Source organism: Pogona vitticeps, chromosome 10 (assembly GCF_051106095.1).
Source record: "Pogona vitticeps strain Pit_001003342236 chromosome 10, PviZW2.1, whole genome shotgun sequence".
NCBI classification, from domain to species: Eukaryota; Metazoa; Chordata; class Lepidosauria; order Squamata; family Agamidae; genus Pogona; species Pogona vitticeps.
The window spans coordinates 6,604,717-6,630,490 of NC_135792.1; the positions used below are offsets into that span (position 1 = coordinate 6,604,717).

Here is a 25,774-nt window from a genome sequence, read left to right on the forward strand (position 1 = left end):
ATGTAAATACCTTATAGAATCATTGAATCATCTGACAGATGTTTGCCCATTTTTCTCCTGAATGCCTCCAGCATTGGAGCACTCACCACCTCCCAAGGTAAATTGATTTCATTGTCATACTGCTCTAACAGTTAATAAGTTTTTCCTGATATTCAGCTTTAATCCAACTTTCCACAGCTTGAGCCCTTCATTACATGTCTTCCGCTCTGGGATGATTGAGAACAGATCCTGCCCCTCCTTTCTATGACTATCTTTCAAGTATTTGAAAAGTGCTATCCTCTCTCCCCTCAGTCTTCTCTTCTGAGGGCTAAACATGCCCAGTTCTTTCAGTCTGTCCTCACAGGGCTTGATTTCCATTCTGCAATTATCAACATGTAGACATGTACAAACGTCTGGCTCGAATTCTGCCGACACCTTATTCCATACAGGGTTTTCCCTCAAGGGCCTTAGTCCTGTCGTGTCCGACTTTAGGGCGCAGTGCTTATCCCAGTTTCCAAGCCATAGAGCCAGCATTTGTCCGAAGACAGTTTCCGTGGTCACGTGGCCAGCGCGACTAGACACGGAATGCTGTTACCTTCACACTGAGGTGGTCCCTATTGATCTACTCACATTTTTACATGCTTTGGAACTGCTAGGTTGGCAGGAGTTGGGACAAGCGATGGGAGCTCACTCCGTCGCATGGATTCGATCTTACGACTGCTTGGTCTTCTGACCTTGCAGCACAGAGGCTTCTGCGGTTTAACCTGCAGCCCCACCACATCGCTCCTTAAGCGCCTTAAGTACCTTCCTAAAGAAAAGAAATTATGTAGCCGAATGTGATTTTGAAATTAAGAAATGATGTAGCCCCAGTCATTCTACAAATGCATCATTTCAGAGCATGCAAATGAGCAAAGATATTACCAAAGTTCATGGTGACTTGCTAACTGTTGTTTCTCATTTTCTAGGCTATCCTTCTGGGGATTATTCTAGTCCCACTGCGGGTCACGTGCATGCTCTTAATTTTGCTAATGGCATGGCCATTCGCGCTGCTGGCAACGTTCTGCAACTCAGAAAAGGAGGCTGTGCCCCTTCGCGGATGGAGAAGGTAAGGTAGCTCTTAACATGACAGTCTCTCAGTTTAACAGACTTAATTGGTATCCTCCAGCTTTAGGTACCCGCACATGCATTTACAAAGTAAAGCTCATACCTGTACACGCATTTACAAAGTAAAGCTCATACCTGTACATGCATTTACATAGTAAAGTTCAGGGTGGAATTCTCAATTTATGATTTCCATGCTTTTTTGATGCATGAATAAATGTACAAGAGCCTTAACTTCTCCCTTTCAATCTACAGGTTTTAAAAGAGAGGGAGGGAGTGAAAAATGGATGAATGAATGAACAGATGGATGGGTGAATGGATGGATGGACTATGGAATATGGATGAACTACTGGAATATGGATAATCAAGTGGGATCTCCACCTAAAATTTTGCAGCACGGAATGTTCATCTTGGAGTATCCATACCTACTCACAGGATTCTCCATTCTGTTCTCCCACCTCGCGGATTTCCTCTTCTCTTCCCACCCATAGCCTTCTACTATTGTTCTGCGTGACTCAGCATGCTGTCTAACCCCCTCCTGAAACATATTTCTCTCTATCCTACATGGGAGGTGATGTTTACGGTACAGAAGGATCCATATCTATAGAATTAGTTTGCATTGAAGAATTCCAGTGGATTAGTCCTTCGCTAAGAACTTGCCTTGTCTCTCAGTACCTTTCTTTATGAAGAGTATGGAAGGAACATATTTTTTAAAAAAATGTGTCCAGGGGATTTGGGGGAAAGTGAAACCGGCAGATTTTTACCATCTTTTTAGTATTTGGCTGGAGGAGATTCTAGCTGGGAGTAATATTTTCTAACTGTACCAACTAAATGCTTAATGTACAGATACTGGAACAAAATAGGATCACGTACAGGCTGTATTTTGCTAGTGATTTCAGAGATTTACTACCACTGCCATCACTACTATAACTTTAAAGCAGCAGAAGTGGTGAATAGAATATGAATCAAGTTGGTTCTGGGTTTTCCAGGTGGAGAGCATTCAGAAGTAGTTTCCTGTTCCCTTCTTCTGGGGGACTGTGCAGCTTGCCCAAGGCTACACAGGCTGGCTCTTCTCGTAGGAGGCCCAGTGGGGAATCGAACTCCCAACCTCTAGCTATGCAGCCTGAAACCTTAGCCGCCGAGCAGTCCAGAAGCAGTGAAGCATGATATAAATATTTTCAAACTCTACCAGGCAAATGCCTGATGTGTAGATACTGGGAGAGCAGAAGACCACATAGAAGCCTGATTTTGCTAGTCAATGTATCATCCTCCTCCTTTAAAGCAGCAGAAATGGTGAAGAGTGAAATGATGCTTTGTGGTTCATGCTTTTCTATGTGGTTTTGTGTGTTGTTTATTTTTTTTACAGGAAAGTATCCTGCTGTGCTCTCACGTTCTTCGGCCACACTTTATTCTTTGTGATGGGCTTCCGGGTCAAAGTGAAGGGGGAAGTAGCCAGCCCTGAAGAGGCCCCAATCCTCGCGGTGGCCCCTCACTCAAGTTTCTTTGATGGCATCACCTGTATTGTGGCTGGCATGCCCTCGATAGTTTCAAGGCAAGAGAACCTGGCGGTGCCCATCATTGGCAGTAAGTGCCCTGCAGAATGTGAGAGAAGGTGCCCCACAGGGTCTCTAACACATCTTGTATTCTTTGGCACTTGCCTGGCGTAACATATGGAGCAGAATAAGACATTTGAGGTCTTAGACCAGAGGCTGAGACTCTTGAGACCCTGGGAGAGTATCCAGCTCTCCTGGCATCCCTATTATACCCTCTGGTGTTCCCCAAAGGACCTTCTTCATGTGGAATGGATGGAGAGTACATTGGTTTGACATCTGGTTGTGGAGCCAGAGGTTGGGAGTTCGATTCCCCCACTGAGCCTCCTGGACAGGGACTGGTCCCCATGATCCATAGGGTCTCTACCCAGCTCTGCAGTTATTATGATCATCCTCCTCCTTATCTTCATAATTCTGTTCACTTGGTCGTTTCTCAAGACCTTTCCCCATTGGGTTCTTCTGAGGTAGAGGCAGTAAGTGTTTTAAGGTAAAGTATGCTACAATTTTTTTGGGATATGAAAAAAAACATATGACTGTCCTTAAGATTTTACATGAATCTGGTTATTTCAGCTGCTTTGTGAGTATTCAGCAATCCCCACCGATGATCTTCACTTTATCATGAGGTCAAAATGCTCGTAACAACCTTCTTTTCCCTGTTGAAGCTTAACACACACAAACACACACACACCAACTCCAAGTCTCTATAGCTATGTATTATCTTCTCAGGCTGGCCTCAATGGGTCTCCTTGTCTTTCAAGAAAGATTCTTTTCTAGATCAGCCTGAGGGTTCCTGGTGTTCTGTGGTGGGTCTCCGATCCAGGTACTTAGCAGACTTAACCGTGCTTCCCTTTCAAAATTAAATCAGATTGGGTGTGTCTAGAGGAGCATGCTTGAATAATGGTTCCCAACTTTGAGTCCCCAAATATTCTTGGACTAAAAGGCCCAGGAGCTTTCACCTGATAGCTGTGTTGGCCAGGATTTCTGGGAGTTGTAGTCCAAGAACATCTGGAGACCCAAGGCTGGGAGCCACTGTGCTAGAACACAGACACTTTTTTGTGGTATCTAATTACTTAGGTATGGGACGTGGTGGCACTGTGGGCTAAACTGCAGAAGCCTCTGTGCTGCAAGGTCAGAAGACCAGCAGTTGTAAGATCGAATCCACGTGATGGAGTGAGCTCCCATCACTTTGTCCCAGCTCCTCGCCAACCTAGCAGTTCAAAAGCATGCAAATGCGAGTAGATAAATCGGTACCATCTCGGTGGGAAGGTAAAACAGCCTTCCCAAGTCATGCTGGCCACGTGACAATGGAAACTGTCTTCGGACGAGCACTGGCTCTACGACTTGAAAACGGAATGAGCACCACCCCCTAGAGTCGGACACGACTGGACTGAAAATGTCAAGGGGAACATTTACCTTTACCTAATTACTTTGGTATGTGTTTCTAAACAGGGATCCTATATGCACTCCAGCCAGTAGTGGTGTCCCGTGTCGACCCAGATTCTCGGAAGAACACAATCAATGAAATAACCAGACGGGCCACCTCGGGAGGTGAGTGGCCCCAGGTATGTATGGCCTTGCATATGTAACAGATGTTGAATACATACAACTAGGTGTGGATGTGTTAGTGTGTATAGGTGTGTGCAAATGCATACACATAAATGTAAATACGTACCTACAGTATGTTTAGCTTTGTAGGCTTTACCTCCTAACATGAAAACAACTGAAACAGGAATAAAGTAAGGCATAGCTGGATAACTTTGTGCTATTTTAGACTGCATTAACAGAAGTCTCTCCTACGAGGTACTAGTTTCACACTATTTGGCACTGGTTAGGCCTCCTCTTGAGTATTGTTTCTCATTCTGGACACTACAGTTCAAGAAAGATGCCGACAAACTGGAACAAATTCAGAGAAGGGCAACGAGAATGATCAGGGGGGTGGAAACCAAGCACAATGAGGAAAGACTGAAAGAACTGGACATGTTTAGCCTTGAGAAAAGAAGACTGAGGGATGATAGGATAGCACTTTTTGAAGACTTGAAAGGCTGTCATACAGAGGAGGGGCAGAAACTATTTGCGACCATCCCAGAGTGCAGGACACACAACAATGAACTCAAGTTACAGGAAGCCACGGTTCAGTTGAATATCAGGAAAAAATTATTGTTAGAGCAGTACAACAGTGGAACCCATCACCTTGAGAGGTGTTGAGTCCTCCAACACTGGAGGCATTCAAGAAAAACTTAGACAACCACCTGGCAGATATCCTTTGATTTGTATTCCTGCCTTGAGCAGGCAGTTGGACTTGATGGCCTTATAGGCTCCTTCCAACTTCATGATTTCATGATATAGACATATGGCTGTGGAGCCAGAGGTTGGGAGTTGGATTCTCTACTGGGCTTCCTTGACAGGGGCTGGATTTGATGATCCATAGGGTCTTTTCCAGGTCTTCAGTTCTACTGTGTTGTTATTGGTGGTGATGATGATTCTGTTGATAGGTACAGTGGTGCATCACATAGCGATGATAATTGGTGCAGGAAAAATTGCTGCAAAGTGATTTCGTCACTATGCGATATTAAAAAGCCCATAGGAATGCATTGAAACCCCTTCAATGTGTTCCTATGGGCTTCAGACTCACCTTTAAGTGAAAATCCTCCATACGGCAGCAATTTTCGCTGCCCGGTAAGTGAGGAATCCATCCCAGAAAACAGCAGGTGGCCAATTTTTTTTACCTGGTGGCCATTTTGGAACCGCCTATCAGCTGTTAAAAAATCATCGCTTTGTGATGATCGGTAAGCGAAACAGGGTACCAATCATCACAAAGCGATTTTTCCCCATTTAAAACATTGCAATGTGATTGCAAAAGCAATCGCAAAAAGTTAATCGCTATGCAATTTCATTGTTAAACGGGGTGCCCGTTAAGCGAGGCACCACTGTACTGTAATTCTATTTATGGGTTTGTTCTGAGCTGTCCGATGAACTGAATGTAGAGTGCCCTCTAGTGGCAATAAGCTGGGCAGTGAAGAAAGGTGGATAGGAGGGAAAATAAATAGATTCATTTTTAAAAAACAGTGCTGGAGGAGAAATTTGCAGATTCCATGGGCCACCAGAAAGGCAAATATGCAGGTTCTAAATCAAATCAAGCTAGAACTCTGCCTAGAAGCAAAAATAACTAAACTAAGACTCCCGCACTTCAGGCATATCATGAGAAGGCAAGACTCTTTAGGAAAGAAAATAAAACTGGGGAAAGTTGGAGGCAACAGGAAAAGAGGAAAGACAAAGTAGAGATGGGTTGACTTGATAAACGAAGCCCTGGCTTTGGGATTATAAGAGCTGAGCTGGGCTGTTAATCACAGGGCTTTTTCGGAGGCCACCAATTCCCAGAGTCGACATAAGTCAGAAGTGATCCAACAACACTTAACAACAACTAATGGCAATGCTTTGTTTGATTTGCTGCTTTTTGAAAAAAGCCCTTGGATAGACTAGATTAACACTGAAAAGCACAAAATGCTGTATGTGATTAACTGGTGCACTGAGCTGTTTTAATCACTGGAGGCCAATTTTAATTGTTAGCTTGGGATGGAGAAAAGCATTCCACATTTTTTTGTTCAATTGCTGTTTGGTTCTGGTACAGAGAAATTGGAGGGAGGGCGGGGGGGTTTCTTCGATCAACAGCCCTGAGTAAATAGTAGCCAGCCAGCACGATTCTATTTAGCGACACAACAACCCAAGCTAAACCAATTTACCTGGACTCTGCTGCTTGGTGGAATGTTTTCCAATTTGTCAAAAGTGCTTAGATGGCAGGACAGCGTTCAGAGAAGCCAGCTCATGCCCTGGTTGCTCTCAGAGATGTTCTCTTGCCACAATATTGAAGCCTTGTTGATTCTGTGCAAAGGAAAGATTTGCTAAATTTATACCACAGTTCAAATGCAAGAAATGCAAATCTTGTTTTGTTTTTTGTTTCTCTTCCAGGTCTTGATTTTCCCAGAAGGCACATGTACAAACCGTTCATGCCTCATCACTTTTAAACAAGGTGAGGAAGGCTCTGGGGCTGAAAAGCTGGAAATGATGCAGCAGGAGAAGGGGTTGTACATACAATTTGAAAAACTGGAAGAAAAAAAAGACACATCAGTCTCTCGACTTTTAGGGGCCAATATCCACTTCACTACTCCAGCCCCACCCCACCATCTTTTTTTCTTATAGAACTAATATTTTGAATGTTTTAGGTCCTGAATAGAGGTGGGGGCAAATTAAAAAAATTGTGATTCATTTTGATTCATGATTCATCAAGGTTAATGGATCAACAAATACGAATATATGAATATTCTTCGACAAATCAATGGATCGACCTGTCAATTCATCTGCACTTTAAATGACTATAAACCTGGTCCCTAAGCATCTAGAGACACCAAATTTGCAGGGAAGATTCCTCAGAGAGGTTTCTACAATTCCTGTAAGTTTGGTGAACATTGAATAACAGACTCCTGAGTTATATAGTCACAAAGAGGATGCCCCCCAGGAAAGCTTCCCCCAGGTACGTAGAGATGCTGGAATCACCATGGAGCTTCCTATGTTTTTCCCCAACATGCCTGCCAACTTTGGTGAAGACTGGATATTGGACATCCAAGTTATTCACCCACAATTGGGTTCCCCCCTCCCCAAGAGAGTTTACCACATGGCACAGAAGCCCATTCTGCTTACCGGCCACCGATCAGTTGATCAGAAGCCGATAGGAGCCATCCCCCTCTCACAGCCAGCCACCCCAACAGCCTACCCCCACACCCCCTTCCTTTCCCTACCTTAGCACCCACCGCACCCCCACTGATACCCCCTTACCTTAATCACTGCTGCTGAGGTCTCCTGGCCTCCCAGCCACACATGTAAAAAGGGAGACTGTCTGCCCGTTGCAAAGATGCTGTGGCTTCACTTAGGGTAGTGAAGCTGAAGGTGCCATCTTGGTAAAGGGCAGCCTGGATTCCCTTAAGGCAGGCTGAGGTGGGGGCTAAGGTAGGGAAAGGAAGGGGTGTGGAGGCAAGCTGTTGGGGTGGCTGGCTGTGGGGCAGGGGATGGGTGCCTATCAGCCGCTGATGAGTTGATCAGCGGCCAGTAGGCAGAATGTTGTTTTTTGTTGTATATTTTTAATAGGAAGGGGGTGTCAGTGGGCGTTGGGGTGGGGACAGGCTAAAGTACAGAAAGGAAGGGAGTGCGAGGGTAGGCTGTGGGGTTGAGTGGCTGTGTGTGGGGTGGCTGCCTATCCCCCACCGATCAGATGATTGGTGGCCGATAGGCAGAATGAGTTTCTTTTGTTTTTGTTTTTTAATATGAAGGACGAATAAAAACAGGTAAATCTTTGTCCCTTCGTATTTGTGGGGGTCTCTGGAACCCACAAACATGAAGGGATGAATATTTAACGAATTGGCTGTTTTTGTCAAAAAAGCCAATCCGTTTGTATGTTCGTCCCCATCTTAGTCCTGAACCATGGGACAACATTGCCCCTCACGCCAGCTAGAGGAAACAAGGGGATGGTTTGGAGTCCAATGTCTTTTAAAACGGGAGAAGGTCTTGGCATGCTGAATAGCTGCATTGTGCTTGTGCCTGATTTAAGACTTAGGGGCCTTGTTTAATTGAGATTTATCGGTGATGCATCTAGGAACGAGCCATTGTTTTGAGGGAAGCAGACTATTTGCACTGGGAAGAAACACAGCTCACCTCCATAGTTTACACTCTGATAGGGTTTACAGCAGATTTCTGAGAAAATGTTACCCCAAACAAAGCACACTTTATGAAATATCCCTGTATAAAAAACGGTGCAGTTGTTAAAATATGGAGAAAAAACATTTTAGTTGAGTTGGGGAGGAAATGTGTGTTTTTATTGAAATATAAAATGTGTGCATTAGAAGAAAAAATGATGCACATATTTCTGTGGGAAAAGACCACCAGAGTCTGATGTAAAACAAGAGGAGGAATGGTAGGTGAGATATGAAGGAACAGCTTGAAATCAAAGCAGACAGATTTCTACATGGATAGCTGCAAAAATTCCTATGAAGGTTTTGGCTTGTCTAAACTCCTCCTCCATCCTGCAGCCAAGTTCTCCATTGAGTAAATGTTTTTCGCTGCCTTAATAAACATCTTGCTTTTCCAGGAGCTTTTCTTCCCGGCGTTGCAGTTCAGCCGGTCCTCATTCGGTACCCAAACAAGTTGGTAAGTTGAGATTCTTTAAGGGGAAAAAATACATAAATCAAAGTATGACTTGGAAAACAGTCTTTCTATGAAACATGTCTCTAGCCCAGCCCACTGACTACCTTAATTTGAGAGACATTATGAGCTATTTCCAGTTTTAGAGTAGAGTAGAAATCCCACTTATTCCAATGGATCTGCTCTAGTTGAATCTCAATTGGGATTTGTCTACTATGGCCGAAATCCTACTTATGAAACCACACTCATCAGGACAACGGCACAAGCAGTTTTTTGCTTTCTTTCGGCTGGTTTTTGTGCCCCGCGTTATATTATCAGACGGCACAATGCACAGCACAGCCAATACCTCCCAACGCTTGTGAGCTGTCTTTACATGATCATCCAACTCCGCAGAATTCTGAGAGAGGCCAAGATGACAGGGAGTGATTGGCCCAAAGAGACTGCCAGAGCTTTAGAGCTTAACACAGAGCTAGCGCTATGGCATTCTGGTTCATCAACTCTAATCACTTACCCACCCTGGCTCCGTTTAACATAGAGGAGCACCTCTGTTTATGATGGAGGGTAGTTAAATTGTCTGATGAATCCTACACAGCCTTTCTAAGGGGCCGCATCTCAAAGGATCCTTAAGCCACCCGCAACGTGCAACCCCCTATGCTCCAGTTGTTGCAATATTGACAGATATCTGGATGGAATTGCCTCTCTCAGCTGAAACGTGATGTTTGTCTTTTTAAGGGTCTAGTAATTTTCTTCTATTTTTTTTCCAAATCTAGGATACTGTAACATGGACTTGGCAAGGCTACAGTTTGTAAGTACAGAACTGCAACGAGAGATATATCACAAGTACCTTTTTAGGTTGGTAGGTTTCAGGTTGGGCTGTGTTACTGCAATATTTCATAAGGGACATTTCTAGCTTTATAAACCATTATTGAATGACTTGTTGCAATTATAGTTGCAGAGTTTTGAATTTTCTGGTTAAAATTCCTCGTGCTGCACAGCGGAAGTACAGAGCTCCACAGAGGAGAATAGCTGCAAGTTTCCTAAACAGTCCACCCCTTTCTCGTTAACTTGGACTTAAGGAACTTGGAAACTCACTCTGAGACTTTAGTACAGTGGTGCCCCGCAAAACAATGTTAATTCGTTCCGCGAAAATTGCTGTCTTACGAAAACATCGTCTTGCGAAATGAAAAAGCCCATTGAAATGCATTGAAACCAGTTCAATGAGTTCCAATGGGCTGAAAACTCACCATCCAGTGAAGATCCTCCATAGGGGTGGCCATTTTCGCGGCCTGTTAAGTGGGGAATCTGTCCTGAAAACACAGCGGGGAGCCATTTTGCACAGTGGGCAGCCATTTTAGAACCACCGATCAGCTGTTTCAGAAACATCGTTTAACGAAAAATCGGTTCCTGAAGCAGGGAACCAATCATTGTTAAGCGAATTTTACCCATAGGAAGATCGTTTTGCGATCACAAAAGTGATCACAAAAACGTCATCGTAAAGCGGTTTCGACATTTAATGAGGCAGTCGTTAAGCGAGGCACCACTGTAGTAGAAAGAATAAAAAGATATCATTACCTATAGCTGGTGACAGAAAAGAGTAAACAAAACAAGTGACTGACTTCAGCAGACTCGTTGTCGTTGTTTAGTCGTTTAGTCATGTCCGACTCTTCGTGACCCCATGGACCAGAGCACGCCAGGCCCTCCTGTCTTCCACTGCCTCCCGGAATTGGGTCAAATTCATGTTGGTCGCTTCGATGACCCTGTCCAACCATCTTGTCCTCTGTCGTCCCCTTCTCCTCCTGCCTTCACACTTTCCCAACATCAGGGTCTTTTCTGGGGAATCTTCTCTTCTCATGAGATGGCCAAAGTATTGGAGCCTCAGCTTCAGGATCTCTCCTTCCAGTGAGCAGTCAGGGTTGATTTCCTTTAGAATGGTAAGCCGACCTTCCTCACCACGCTGACTCACACGTAGAAGCATGAAGTTGTTGCTTGGTTGTTAAGTCATGTCCGACTCTTCGTGACCCCATGGACCAGAGCATGTCAGGCCCTCCTGTCTTCCATGGCCTCCCGGAGTTGGGTCAAAGAAGCATGAAGAAAAGTTGCTAATTTCTCATTCTTGATGAGACACGCAGTCTCCAGCACAAAACCATCTCTGATAACTGCATGAACAAATTTTGTAACTTCAGGCTGTACCCTCTGCAGGATGGCCTGTAAATCATTGTGGATCAAAGCATTTAAATGAGGAAAAGCTTTTGTGGACTATAAATAGTCTGGATAGAACAGCTTGAGAGCGGCTGAGAATGACGTCACTCCCAGTAGCCACCAGGGGGCGGAAGAGGACTTTTTCAGATAAAAAGTCTCGAAACGTGTCTAGGGCAGTGGTTCTCCACCTTGGGTCCTCACATGTTCATGGACTACAACTCCCAGAAATCCTGGCCAGCACCACTAGTGGCGAAGGCTTCTGGGAGTTCTAGTCCAAAAACATCTGGAGACCCAAGGATGGGAACCACTGGTTTAAGGGGCTAGCGGGGACAGCCCTCCAAGTTCAAGGCATGGGTGGGTGCGAGTGCCATACCTATAAAACATCTTATATATGCTCTCCTTAAAATTAACCGATTTTGTAAGCTTTATATTATTTTGCCATATTTGCAATCATTGGTCAATATCAATATTATGTCCTATATTTTGTGCCCACTTAATCATACATTCTTTAACCATCTCATCTTGCATTTTAATTTCTAACAAATAAAATTATACATTTTCTTAATTATTTTCCCTTTTGAGCCTAGTAAAAATTTATCAAATGTTGTTTGTTGTAAATAGAAACCCTCTATTTTGTCTTTGCTATATCTAGATTCCAGCTGTGCTCTGGATCACCAGTCTCTTTCTATATATATTCTGTGTTTCTAACTCTTCTTTAGACTTTAGCTCACAGTCCTTTCTCAATAAATCTTGATATCTTAGGAGCTTGGGTTGTGTAAAGGCCTCTATAGGTGATACCCATGCTGGATGTGAAGAATTTCTAAAGAATGGCTCGGTTTTATAAGTTGGCTAACTCACTAGCAGCCTTCCTATTTTATTTTATTTTTTATTCTTTTCCAGCAAAGAAGCATTAATCCTGACATTGTGTCAGCTTGTCACCAAAGTTGAAGTGGAGGTAGGTTGCTGCTGAACTCTAGGGAAAGAATTTAGTGATGTCTGTTTTTATCCCCTCAGGGAGGAAGCTGCCTTTTAAAAATACTTCAGAGCAGCCATTCTTAACCTTTTTGTGTGTGTGTGCTATGGCCGTAAACACAACATGAAAGAAATATAGGCTGAATCGGGATTGTATAGGCTGCATAATGAACCTTATAAGGTGGTGTGTGAAGAATTGTTTCCAGTCTGTTCTCCCCCCTTCAAATGTGCCGGGGGGGCAGGGGCTGTATGACCCCCCCATTGAAAATTCCTGATTTAGAGTATTCTTTTTTTGATCTGTATTTCTTAGAAAGAATGTTTGACGGCCATACGGCAAAACACAACCTAGTGTCTTGGTTGTGTCTTAAAAGCTGACAGATTTATTGCAGTTTTCGGTTTCATGGGCTGGAAGGTACTTTCTGACATGCACGAGGCAGGCTTTAGACAACGAAAGCTTTTCCCACAAGGAATCTGTCACTCTGGACTGCTGGAGAACTCTGTGGTTTAGGTCTCTGGCTGTGGAGCCAGACGTTGGGGGTTCAATTCCCCACTGGGCCTCCCTGACAGGATTCAGTGATCTATTGGGTCCCTTCCAACTTTGCAGTTCTAAGATTATTATTATTATTTAAGAATTCCCCAGTCTCTTAGCTTTGGTACTGATCTGAGTTTGTTTTACAGTGACCCAATCCATGATGGTTGGATGGATTCTGTTCACCATGTGTAGGGTTTACCTTGTTAAAGGATGTGGCTCCCTCTACTGGCTGATTATAATGCTTGTCTTTCCTAACCAATTCATTCAAAACATATTCTCTCCGTCTTGTATGGGGTCACTGAAATATGTGTTGCATTTCTCCCTCCAGTTTCTTCCTGTCCATGTCCCAGGGGAGGAAGAGAAGAAAGACCCCATCCTTTTTGCCAACCGAGTCCGTAACAGGATGGCAAGGTGATTGTCGATGTGGACTTAAAAATGTATGTTTTGCAAAGTGTCGTAAGCTTCTTGGTGATGAACTGTAATGCAGTCACCATGATCCGCTCTGTCCTGTGTGCGGTGCAGTGACATGGGTAGGCTCAGATCTCCAGATCCTGGTGGATTGCAATTTTTTAACTAATTCTGCTTGTGTGATTGTGTGTTTTTCCCTTTAATTGCAGCGCTTTGGGTGTACCGGTTACAGATCACACCTATGAAGACTGCCGGCTGATGATTTCAGCAGGACAGCTCACTCTGCCCATGGAAGCTGGCTTAGTAGAATTCACAAAAGTCAGCAGGAAGCTGAAGTAAGTATTGCTTCTTTCCCGGACAACAGCCAAGTCCTGTTTTCTTATTCGGAAGGTGGATTTACTTATCGTGGTTAGAGGGAAATGTTCTATCCCAGTAGTTCCCCAGTCTTGGTTCCCCAGGTGTTATTGGACTATGACTCCCAGAAATCCTGGCCAGCACAGCTAGAAGTGAAGGTTTCTGGGAGTTTTAATTCAAGGACATGTGGACACTCAAGATAGGGAACCACTGCTCTTACCCCTTGCCATCTGTTTCCAATGTTGTGTCTAAAGAGGAGAGCCCCTCAGATATCTCTGGAGGCTTTATACATGGATGGGGATGCTGATTTTCTAGAGTCCCAATCCATAGGGAGAACCTCCATATATAGGAGAGCTTCTCCTTTCAGATTATGTTCTTCTGCCCATCTGGGACACCAGAAATTGGGAGAGCAGGGGCCACCAGAGGGCTCCTTTCTATGGTAAATAGAATCAATTTCTGAACTTGAAAATATATACTGAAACACTTTTTAAAAAAATGAAAACCAACCCCACTCCCACTTTCTCCAGAAAACCTTGGATTTTCCATAGAATAAGATGCACATAATAGAATGCACAAAAAATGTTTGAATTTTGTGCAAAACACAATTTTTTGCAGCACAGGATGCAAGCTTCTCTCTCTCTCACACACACACACGCATGCACGCGCGCACACACACATACACACACACACACACACACACACACACACACACACACACACACACACACACACACACACACACACACACACACACACACAAGTAGTTGACGAAGCAGGAGCCAGACTTTTTGCTGCCCTGGGGAAGCAAAACATTTCTCATCACTGTTTCTCATGACTGTTTTTGTTGGTTTGTTCTTTGTGTTTTTTTAACAATGTGTCTGGATGGGTCGAGACTAAAGATGGGTGCCTCCACCGCCTCTGAACCCCACTTTCTCTGGCAGGCTCCCACTCAGGGGCAGCTCCCACCCTGGCTTCGCTGCCCTGCCTTCTCCAGGGGCTGCCTTTGAGTGGGTGCCTGCTGGGGGAGGCAGGGCTCAGAACCACGAAACATTTGTTGGATCGACGGACGAACCGGCATGAGTGGCATGAGTTCGTGCCCATCTCTAGTTAAGACAGCCTCTTGCACTGTGGAAGGGAAAACAGGTGAGCCCCAGTTAGTATCCTTCCTAGTCTAATGTTTGGGGCAGTACTTCTAAGAGTGTTTGGGGCAGCTGTGTGTAAAATCCTGAGAATTACAAGACTTCTTGTACGCATTTGAGAATGACAAAAATTCGCCCCTTTGCACATGGTTTTCCCTCCCAACATAGGAAGGAGGGAGGGAGTCACAAGGCATCAGAAGTAGGACTCTAGCACTCTTTTACCCCCCCCCGCCCTACTTCCTAGCCACATTTCCCTGCCATGTGAGTTGTGTATGAAGGCATTGTCTGTTTTATGTGAAATATATTATGTTTCTCGCTGTTACGAAGTTTGGAGTTGAGGAATGTGAGCTGGCTTTATGCCCAGCTAGCTCAATTTCCTTCCACGCTACTTTAGTGTTCATGCTGGGAATGTTTTGTGCCTCATGACATGTAACAGCGACTTACCCCCTCCCCTCCCCGTCCCCTCTTTTAACAGCCTAAAATGGAACAACATCAGAGAGCAGCTAGACCAGTTTGCCACCATTGCCAGTGACGCCAAAGGCGGCCGGATTGGGATCGAAGAGTTTGCCAGCTACTTGAAGTTGCCCATCTCTGACGTCCTGAAAGAGCTGTTTGCCCTTTTCGATCGAGTAAGTGGACTCTCGCTTTCTGCGTCCCCGGCTAGGTAGAAACAAAACGAGAGTTGTAACGGTTTTGCAGGGAACTAAGCTTCGAGACGCCGAGGACATCAAACTGCTACGGCTTGGTACAAAACGGGCAAGAAGAGAGTTTGTGTGTACGGCTGAACAAGTCGGGGGAATGGAATTATCCGAGGGGGAGGCAGTGTTGCAGAAGGAAAGAGGAGAATTATATGCCAATGGCTGTTCAGAAAAGGCTGTGCATTGCTCCAAACAGGAAACTTTCATCTTGGCTGGTCTGCGAGAAAGGGAGGCGCCCTCCACACACACAAACACACACACACACAATGAATTCCAGCTGTGGATGATGACGTGTTCAGGCATTGTCACTCCCTCTGGCAAGGCCACTGTTTTTCCAGCACACGCCCGGTTTTGCTCCGTTCAGAAGCGTTCAGAGCTGCTGGAGGAGACTCGCTTCTCTTCAAGACCGTTGACATGTTTCTCGCCCAGGCCTTGCTGGATGCGGCCACCGGCGGAGGCGGCGGGGGAGGTAGCCGTTCTGCCGGTGGAGCCCTCATGAGCAGCCTCGGAGGAGGAAAAGGTGGCGGTGGGGCCGGGGGGGCCCTCATGAAGGGCCTGGGAGGACTTTTGGCAGGAGGCGGGGGTGGAGGGAAGAAAGCCGCAGGCGTCGCCGGGTTCGTCGGGGGGCTGCTCAACATCATCAGCGAGGCGGCGGCTCAGTATACCCCCGAGCCGCCCCCGACCCCCCGCAGCCATTTTGCCAATGTGGAAGCCAACGAGAGCGAGGAGCTCCGCCAGTTCCGGCGGCTCTTCGCCCAGCTGGCGGGCGACGACATGGCGGTCTGCCCCACTGAGCTGATGGGCATCTTGAACAAAGTGATGGCCCGGCACCAAGAGCTGAAATCGGAGGGCTTCAGCCTGGATACGTGCCGCAGCATGGTGGCCGTCATGGACAGCGACACCACAGGCAAGCTGGACTTCTACCAGTTCAAGTATCTGTGGAATAACATCAAGAAATGGCAGGCCGTCTACAAGCAGCACAGCCGGCCGCCGTCGGGAACCATCCAGAAGGCCCAACTGCCGGCCGCCTTCAAGGCTGCTGGCTTCAACATGCACGAGCAGCTCTACGCGCTGATGAGCCGTCGCTATGCCGACGAAGACGGCACCATGGATTTTAACAACTTCATCAGTTGCCTGGTGCGCCTTGATGGCATGTTCCGTGCCTTCAAAGGCCTGGACAGAGACGGCGACGGGAAGGTCCAGATGAGCATCCAAGAATGGTTGCAACTGACCATGTATTCCTGAGACAAAGCAGACGAGAGTGGGGTCAACGGGGGGGGGGATGACCTATGGCGTTAGTCTCAGCTTCAGCCTGTATCTGTGTGATCTTGTAGTTAAATGATTCTTCTGCAGAAACAAAGCTAACTCTTTCTCGATTGCTAATCTTCGCAGGGAGGCATGCAAGGAAAGTTAACTATCTGGCCTTCTTTGACATTCTCCTTTTGGCTTTCGGTCCGCTGTATGTTGCTGTTTAGCTGGAAAAGACTTTCTGGAATATTGGGGCAGGGGCGTTCATGTGTTTTCAAGTAACAGTCATTTGCTACGTCTAGGATGCTTTGTATTTTCTCTCTCAGTGTGTGTGTATCTGTATTGGGTGGGTAGGTGTATCCCTAGGCTGTAGAGATGTGTAGAGCAAAGAAGGGTGGAAATGGCAAGGTGAAAAGGCTCCTCAAGATCATCTAGTCCAACCTTCTGCTGATGCAGGGAGTCTACAGCTCAAGCATCCCTAAAAGATGGCCATCCCTCCATCTTTTAGGGAAGGAGCCTCCACTACTTTTCAAATAGACCCCCCCCCCATGCATTGGAGGTTTTCAAAGGGAGGGCATATGTTAGAACCTTGGAATCACATGGAAAGGGAGTTGGATTATCTCTCGATCACTCTCGTCTCTCATTTCTTTGGTGTTATATACAACAGGACAGGTCCCCGCCCTCCTCAAAATACACCCCCATCTACCAAGAAGGAGGAGTTTCTGGCCCCGGGACAGAATCTGACTCTCCTGTGATCCCTGTCCACACCTTTGTGGCTTCCCAAGGGGCCATGCTGTTGTGCCGAATGACACTCTGGTCTGGTGGGCTCCCATCTTTTGTTCGTCTCCTGTGCTTCAAGAAAGACAAGCATGCCTGCTGTAACACTTAATTCCTGGCAGTCAGACCTTGGAACGAAATTAGGCAGGTATTTCGAGACCCACCCTTTGTCTTCACCTGCCACTGAAATGCGAGCCCTGAAAACTTCTCTGGAATTTAATTAATTTAATTCATGCCTCGGGCTAAAATATCTTCACCGCCCTCACTGTATACTGTACAGACAGGAATCCCTGCCCCATTCACTGCAATTCTTCCTCTTCTCAAAGGGCTGGTTTACATTCTTACGGGCTTGAAAAGATCTGCTCCTCATTTTCTCCTCTTGCAATGTCTCATTTTTGTTCTCTGCTCCTTCCCTCAACTGATAGAACATTCCAGAAAATACCAGGAGCTCCTTGTTAGGTTGTAATTTTCCTTTTAAAAAAAACACACTTTTTTTTAAGCAGCTGGTTTGTATGCTTCTAGGTGGCTCTTATTTTGGAGGTGTCCCCATTTCGTTTCCAAATGGTGATAGACACTCTGTGACCCATAGCCTCTATTACAGCAAGCGTTATGGAGACCAGGACTCCATAACATGTAGTACCTTAAAGGTATGTTAAACTACAATTCCCTTTACCTTAGTTTATGTATCATTAGAGCTGGCTGGATAGCACAATAATTTAAATCTCTAGCTGTAGTGCCAGAAGTTGGGAGTTTGATTCCCCCACTGGGCCTCTGGGGAAGAAGAGCCAGCCTATGTAGCCTTGGGCAAGCTGCACAGTCCCAGGGTGCCCCCTAGAGGAAGGGAATGGTAAACCCCTTCTGAGTATCATCTACCTGGAAAACCCAGAAAAGGGTCACCATAACTCAGAATTGACTTGGTGGAATATGGTTATTATATATATATCAAAAGCAGGGGCACATTGAATGTCTAACCTGGAAGGTACCAGCTGGGGAGAGAGTGTGTGTGTCAGTAGGCAGAGGAGTATAGATACAGATATTTTATGGTGGAGGAGTGAAGCTGGGTAAAATTTCATATTTGTATCGCTTTGTTTGGTATTTTGAACCACTTTAAAAAAAAATCCCAACAATCCCGAGGAGAAGGTTTGGTGTATTCGCAAAGGCTTTTGCGAAGGTTTGGATTTAATTTTCAGCAAAATGCTAGCAAGCTAGATCTGGTTTCCTGAGCGGAAACACATGCAGTAAAAGGAAAATAAACTTGGATCTCCACAAAACAAGTCTGTAGTTTTCTTTAATCATGTCACGGCTGGCTGTGTAGGTGGGAACAGAGCTTTAAAAATTTGCATTTTTAACACCATTCACAGAATCTCTTGGTGCAAAAAGGTTGTATCTCCAAGCAACTGTTGAGAAAGGTGAGATCAATTCTGTGCCGTCAATGTTTTGAGCCTGCAAAACCTTGGCCTGGGTCAGCGGTTCTCAACCTGGGCCCCCCAGATATCCTTGGACTAAAATTCCCAGAACCCTTCACTGATGGCTGTGCTGGTGAGGATTTCTGGGACTTGCAGTCTTTGGACTCAAGGTTGGGAGCCACGAGTCTAGGCGCACAGCAGAGCGGACAGTATCATTTCGGACTCTAGGGGAGGGACCTCCTATTCCCTCTGCATGCTTAATGCTTCTCTAGTATCATGCAATGCCTGTAAGTAGAAAGCTAATACAACAGACAGAGGAATGGGCTAAATCCCTCTCCCTGCCCTGTTGGCTTTCTCCTTTGCATTTGGTACAGGGGAGCATTCGAATGTGGCATGCCCTCATGTACCTTGAATTGGGCAAATCCATTCCTCTGCCTATTGCTGCTGCTTATGATAGTAGACGTGGTTTTGTTTGTGATAAAATGGGTCATTGGATCAACAGAGAAAAGGTTGAACATCCCCTTGTATGGAATAACAACTGGAGAGCATCCATATGGTTCCAAGGCATGTTGCCCACGTTGTCTTGCTACCTGAGGTCTTCGAGAAACGATGCTTCAGATCACTATCAGCCCTATCCGATCTTGACCACGTCAGAGACGTCCACTGTGGAGCTCCCACCCTGCCTTGCTCCCTTTCTGATTTTGTCGCTCTCCCGCACAACAGCAGTGCCTGAGAAGAGAAGAGCCTGCACTCTCTATGGCCTTGCTCATGTGACATAACAATCTAGTGAAAAGAAAATGACTGGAAGGAGCGAAGCTTGGAAAAGCCACTGAATGGGCTACAGTCACCAGAATCCCCTACCTCTGCAGTTTGGAGCTGTAGTATGAAAAAACTTTTTCCAAAGGTGTCACTAAGTGTTCTCCCTTCTTCTTAGGCACACATCCTGTCCTCCCTGTGGTTTCCTCTCCTCCCTATTACATGCAGACATGCAGTTTTCCCTTAACTTATTTCAAGCTTACCTTAATTGCCAGTTCTGGGCTGTTTTTAATCTTAAATTGCCCTCATCAGTTTTTCACCTGCTGACAAAAAGTTGGTGTTGTTTTTACAGATTTAGTCAGATGGAATGTGGATGGGTGATTTCACCCTTTCTTGGCAATATAAACAGAGCAAACCTTTTATCAAATGAAAATGTTGTTTTTTGAATCGAAACCCCTCTTTTTGTTTCTTAATTGCTCATCTCCACACCCAAAGCGGGAACACCCTAGATTTACACTCCTCTGCATGTCTCTTCTACAGTGACTTGACTTCAGCAGCTGCCAGCTGGGTCTGTGAGGTCTTAAATAAACAGTGTCCATGCATAAATGCAATTAAACCATGACAGGCCACTTTCTGTCCCCTTGAAGTCCAGCTCTTTTTGGTTGGCAGGTATTTGCAGAGAAGAGTTTATGTAATTCCTTCCTTGCCAGCTGCTTCCTCTCTAGGGAATTCCCAAATACGTTTCTCAGCTTGCAAAGTTTTCGGCACTCAAAAATATTTATTTATTGAACATATATTCCACCTTTTCTACAGTACATATGTAACTCTTTCCAAATACTTACCACTAGGCTATATGCCTAGGCCAGTGGTTCCCAATGGGACAATCTCTATGCAAATGACTCAGTGGACAGATATCAGGAATGGCAATACACAGAAACCGATTTCAGATCATTTTAATTTGCCAGGACATTCCACAGATGATCTGAAAGTGGCCATCCTAGAAAAAAGAAACTACAGCACATGAATCCAGAGAGAAAGAGCTGAGACAAAATATATACACAGGCTAGACACACATATCAATGGACTAAATATAAGCCAAAGCTTTTGGGGGCACTACCAGATATAAACACTACATTGTACTGTACTGCACCTCCCAGATACTTTTTTTTCCACCTTAAGAGATCCACTTTAGAAATTTCTAAGTTACAACAGATTCTTTACTCTGCTTTTGTGATCATCCATTGTCTGGGATAATTCATACACTTTTGCAACTAATTACAAAGACAAGCTTGTAGGAGGGGAGAGTTCATCAATGACTGTAAACAGCTCATCTAATTAACAGTCATATTTCTCTACCAATCTTATTTTACTGTTGTTAATTTTTGACAGAGGTTTTTAACCTTCTTTAGAGCACAAGCTTCTATGAAAGACTTGCATATCAAAGACACTGTCATCACAGTGCTTAGCACCCAATTACTCTCTTACCAACCAGCCACAATCTCTGTATTTTGATATCTCTTCTTGGATGCCATGTACAAATATTTGCCTTGTTATATCTTTTTTTTTTATGTCTGATGAAGTGGTTTTAGCCACAAAAGCTCACATTAAATATACAATATATGTCCCAGCTCCCGCCAACCTAGCGGTTCGAAAGCATGCAGATGCAAGTAGATAAATAGGGAGCACCTCAGTGGGAAGGTAACAGCGTTCCGTGTCTAAGTCACACTGGCCATGTGACCACGGAAGATTGTCTTCGGACAAAACGCTGGCTCTATGGCTTAGAAACGGGGATGAGCACCGCCCCCTAGAGTCGAACACAACTGGACAAAAAAATTGTCAAGGGGAACCTTTACCTTTACCTTTACATACAAATTAGTCTTTGAGGTGCCACCATATTTTTGTCTTTTTAAAAAAAATTGTTTTCACTTATAATAGTTCCAGGCAGTGTAAGTGCATGAAAAAAGAAAAAGGGTGGGGTCATTTTTGGGTGGCTGGTGGTGAAAGAAGTGAGTGAGTGATAGTCCACCAAAGGGAGGGACAGTATATAAGTGGGGAGGGAAAAAAGGTGAATGTGAGGACAACTATGTAGAATTAAGAGGATGGGGGCAAGGCCTTTTACAGTAATTGAGATTGCATGTTTCCAGCACTTCTTTCCTTTAAAAATCATGACATGTAGAAATTGAATATGCCAGAGAGAGAAACAGAAAGGCTCTGCCCTGCTCCCCAATTCAGAAATATTTCCCTGTATTTCTTGCAGAATGGAGATGGCACCATAGACTTCAGGGAATACGTGATTGGCTTGTCTGTTCTGTGTAACCCTGCCAATACAGAACAGACCATTCAAATGGCATTTCAGGTAAGTCCTCCCGTTTAGAACATAGCTATGTCAAAACTTCTGCTGTTGCAGGTAAAGTGAGCTTTGGTGGTTCCCAACCTTGGGTCTCCAGAGGTTCTTGGATTAAAATGCCCATAAGCCTTCCCCACTAGCTGTGCTGGCCAGGGTTTCAGGGAGCTGCAGTCCAAGAACATCTGGAGACCCAAGGCTTGGAACCACTGCTCTACATGATGGAGCAATCTCCGCATCAAAACCCTGCTGGGTTGCTATGACCTGCCATTCAACGGTGTCCTCTTCTGACTCAGGCCATCCAATGTTCTGAAGACCAAGAAGAACCTTGTGAAAGGAAAGAAGGATAACTTCTGTTGATGTTGCTGTTTGCATCATGTCAGCTGAAAGGCCCTTTGGTCTCTGCACAAAACGGAAGACACCAAATTGCTTTGATACCATTACGTACACCATTCAAAGACTGATTTGAACGTAATGCCGCTTGGTTAAAAAGATGCATTGAGGTTGCCTGTGTCGCACAACATCACCCCCTTTTCTTTCTTCTGTCTCTCCCTAGCTATTTGACGTCGATGAAGATGGCACCATAACAGAGGACGAGTTTGCCTTAATTATCCGTTCCTCACTTGGGCTTCCTGACCTTGATGTTTCTAACCTCTTCAAGGAAATAGATGTTGACAACTCTAGAAAGCTTTCCTATGGTAAGTATGGATGGTTTGGAACTATCAAGACTTGCCTTGGGTCTATTAGTTGATTTTGAGGAATGCACACTCTTGCACAGAATCCAGTTTTTCCTTGCAGAACTACAGTTCCTGTAGTTTTGTGATGCAGTCATGACACCTCAACTGGTCAAAACCTCCTTAGATATGTTGTATCAAAATGGTGGGTACATTGCCTCTTATGTGGTGGATCTGGAGACAAAGCCCTCTTGCAAAAACCTGTTGCAGAATTTTGAATTTCTGGAAAAAAATTCATTTTTGCTATGTAGAGGTATAAAGATCCAGAGAAGGGAATAGCTAGAAGTTCCTCACGTATCTACCCTTTTCTCATTAACTGACACTTGCTGTCTCAATAACACTCTGAGACATTTGTAGGAGAAATAATAAAGTGTTTCATTACTGACGCTTGTGAACAGATCTGCAGAGAGGAGGAGCTCTCTTTGAATTTAGGGGAATGATTGATCAGTGCTAGAGATATTGACAGTCACCTCAGCCCAGAAAAATCCCTTCCGGCTGCACAAACCACGGAAAGCGTGCAAGGTTGTCAAAACTCCCAACAAAACCATGGATAGAATTGTGCAGAGGGCTCAGCCATTCCCAGGGCAATACGGTCGTGCCCCTGGTGTTCCATGCAATTACAGTGGTGCCTCACTTAACGATGTTAATTCGTTCCAGCGAAATCTCTGTAGAGCGAAAACGTTGTAAAGCGAAATTAAAAAACCAATTGAAATGCATTGAAAACCGTTCAATGCATTCCAATAGGCTGAAAACTCACAGTCCAGCGAAGATCCTCCATAGGGGTGGCCATTTTCCATGCCTGCGCAGCAAGGAATCCATCCCTAAGCACAGCGGGGGGGCATTTTCTTCAGCCAGCGGCCATTTTGAAATCTGACAATCAGCTGTTTTTGATTGTCGTAAAGCGAAAATCGGTTCCTGTAGCAGGGAACCGATCATCGTTAAATGAAAAAAACACAACCATTCAAACCATCATTTTGCGATTGCAAAAGCGATTGCAAAAACCTCACCATCAAGCGGATTCGTCGTTAAATGGGGTAATTGTAAAGCGGGGCATGACTGTATTGTGTTAATACATCATGCCACATTATAGTTCAGCATGGGACACAGCAGGCTTCAGGATCTCTCACTCATACACAACTCTCCAACTAGAACACAGATTTCAGATGCATTTTGTCCAAAACCTAGTACAAGAATGGACAAAAGGCAGCCTGTGAAAAATGTGTGGTTTCCTTGAGATCCTTGCCTGCCCAAAAAGCTGAAAAAGCACATTTTCTGTGCAGAAGCCACTCCCTGTAAAGCGAAATGAGAAAACTGGAGAGTTTGCTTCCTGTTTCAATTTTCCTGGCATCCTTTGCATTTTGGAGCCTGATACAACTCCCAGTGAGTCCTGAGGACAGAAAATCCAAGAAAATCTGGTCCCTGGACTGGTGAATCTTGCCTACAGTTGCTTCCCCCCCCCCCAAAAAAAATGTGGTTAATGTGAATTCTTTATACTAAGATCATTTGAAGTTGGAAGTAGAAAATAGAAGCCAATCGGTCCAGATGACCCACTGAGGTGTAGTGTTTTTTGTTTTTTGTTTGTTTGTTTTTTGAAAAAATCGAAGCAAAATTCTGGATGCCTTATGCTTGAGCTGGATGGGGCAGAAAACAGCAGACAGCACTCTGTGACTTGTGCACATCACAGGAAACTGTGGTTTTGCAGGAGATTCAGACATTTCCAGTCACCTCCATATCACCTTGGAACACTCCTAGTCTTGTCCGTTTTCTGGAGCTAAGAGAAATAGGGGTGGCTAGTATTTAGATGGGAGACCCCCTAAAGAATCCCGTGGATCTCCATGTAGGATTGAGGGGGTGGGGAAATCCTTCCTTTGAGACTTGACAGTAATGGGCTGTGAGTCACCGTAGTGTGACTCAGTATTGGGTGGCTTCCTTCGTTCCTCATGTTAAATATAAATTCTTGTGGTTTCTCCCTTTTCAGAAGAGTTCAAGGATTTTGCCCTGAAACATCCTGAATACGCCAAGCTGTTTACAACGTATCTTGAGCTGCAGCGGGGCCAGTTATTTACAGAGACAGAAACGAGTTGCGTGCCCGCTCCGAAAACTCCAGCGCCATCCGAGAAAACTTCTGTGCCGAGGAATAAAGTCTGCCCTCAGGCCGTCGAAGATGACCATTCTAGCGTCTCTGATAAAAAAGAGGACTGAATCTAAAATGCAGAGATATATTTTTCGATTGGAGAGCCCACGTGGCACAGCGGATAGAGCATCAGACTAGGATTCGCGAGACTCGAGTTCAAATCCTTGCTCAGCCATGGAAGCACACTGAGGGGGTGGCAGTGATAAACCCCTTCTTGAACATATGTTGAAAACCCTGTATAAGCCAGATGGCACATAAAAACATAAAAACTTTTTAATATATATGAGGATGGTCTTAAATCTAATTCTTAGTTCTGGTTAGAGGAGACCTACTTGAACCGATGGAATTTACAGAAGCTCTGAGTTCCCATTGATTCAGTGCATCTATTCTAATTGGGAGTAGTAATTGGATTTAAGGCAATTCTTAATTAAATGATTTCACAGGTTATTGACAGAATTATTTTTCTAGAGTTTTCTTAACATATTGACCTTAACCATAATCTGTTTTTTCCTTAATGGTCTAGTGTGAGTTCTAAGAATGATGTGTCAAACCTCTGTTTAAGATGAGGTTGAAAACGCAGAAATCTTGACATTGTAACTACACTTGAAAGCCATTAAATATTATTTTTAATTTTTCGTCCTTTGCAAAAAAGCTGTGCCTCTCTGACCAGCACCTAACTTACCTCACTGCCTTCGGGTGACCCTTTGAGACTGAAAGGAAAGTTGTGAATCCTTTAACAAAGAGCTTAAAATAGTAGAAAATGGAATACGTTTTTGCATTAGATGATGGTTTAGCACGATTTCTGCTTCCCGCCTCTCCTTCACTCTCATTCCTTTTCATAAAACACACAAGTTGCATGTTAAACTTAAAAGGAAACACAAATGGAATAAAATATATTTTCATCAAAAATAGGAGCAAGGGAAACAAATCCTAAATTCTAATAACGAATTAGAATTGCCCCCACCCTATCAATTCTACACAGTTGTCCTCACATTCCAAAGGAAAGGGAGTTTCCCAGACCACTGATGTCTGGGACACCCACCTGAAGGACATCCGTCTTGCCGGATTCAGCCTCAGTCCATTCACCTGCATCTATTGCTGAACAGCCCCCAGGCAGCGTTCAAGGGACGAAACAGCAACCAATGTTGTTGGGAAAAAAGGAGATGTAGAGCTGAGTATCATCGGCGTACTGATGACACAATGCCCTACATCCCCTGATAATCCCTCCCATCAGCCTCATATAGATGTTAAACA

At 44.7% G+C, this 25,774-nt stretch overlaps 2 protein-coding genes across 2 annotated transcripts in view; both read left to right on the plus strand.

Annotated features, from left to right (window-relative positions):
• Positions 1 to 25,155, plus strand: part of LPCAT2 (lysophosphatidylcholine acyltransferase 2) — a 34,981-nt gene extending 9,826 nt beyond the window's left edge. Inside the window, exons 2-14 of the mRNA XM_072980970.2 lie at positions 945 to 1,084; positions 2,447 to 2,664; positions 4,080 to 4,192; positions 6,597 to 6,657; positions 8,767 to 8,825; positions 9,590 to 9,624; positions 11,919 to 11,973; positions 12,851 to 12,933; positions 13,140 to 13,265; positions 14,899 to 15,052; positions 21,566 to 21,664; positions 22,209 to 22,350; positions 24,365 to 25,155. Of these exons, the coding sequence (XP_072837071.2) occupies positions 945 to 1,084; positions 2,447 to 2,664; positions 4,080 to 4,192; positions 6,597 to 6,657; positions 8,767 to 8,825; positions 9,590 to 9,624; positions 11,919 to 11,973; positions 12,851 to 12,933; positions 13,140 to 13,265; positions 14,899 to 15,052; positions 21,566 to 21,664; positions 22,209 to 22,350; positions 24,365 to 24,588 (1,509 nt within the window). The 3' untranslated portion in view covers positions 24,589 to 25,155. The remainder of the gene's footprint in view (positions 1 to 944; positions 1,085 to 2,446; positions 2,665 to 4,079; positions 4,193 to 6,596; positions 6,658 to 8,766; positions 8,826 to 9,589; positions 9,625 to 11,918; positions 11,974 to 12,850; positions 12,934 to 13,139; positions 13,266 to 14,898; positions 15,053 to 21,565; positions 21,665 to 22,208; positions 22,351 to 24,364) is intronic.
• CAPNS2 (calpain small subunit 2) lies at positions 15,396 to 18,420 on the plus strand. Its single transcript, XM_020813585.3, has one exon. It carries the CDS (start codon positions 15,536 to 15,538, stop codon positions 16,364 to 16,366), a length of 831 nt encoding a protein of 276 aa, XP_020669244.3. The 5' UTR covers positions 15,396 to 15,535; the 3' UTR covers positions 16,367 to 18,420.
• Positions 25,156 to 25,774: the final 619 nt, after the last annotated feature.

What these genes read in the sequence shown, in the direction of transcription:
- CAPNS2 (XM_020813585.3), top strand. Translation starts at nt 15,536, where the DNA reads ATGTTTCTCGCCCAGGCCTTGCTGGATGCGGCCACCGGCGGAGGCGGC.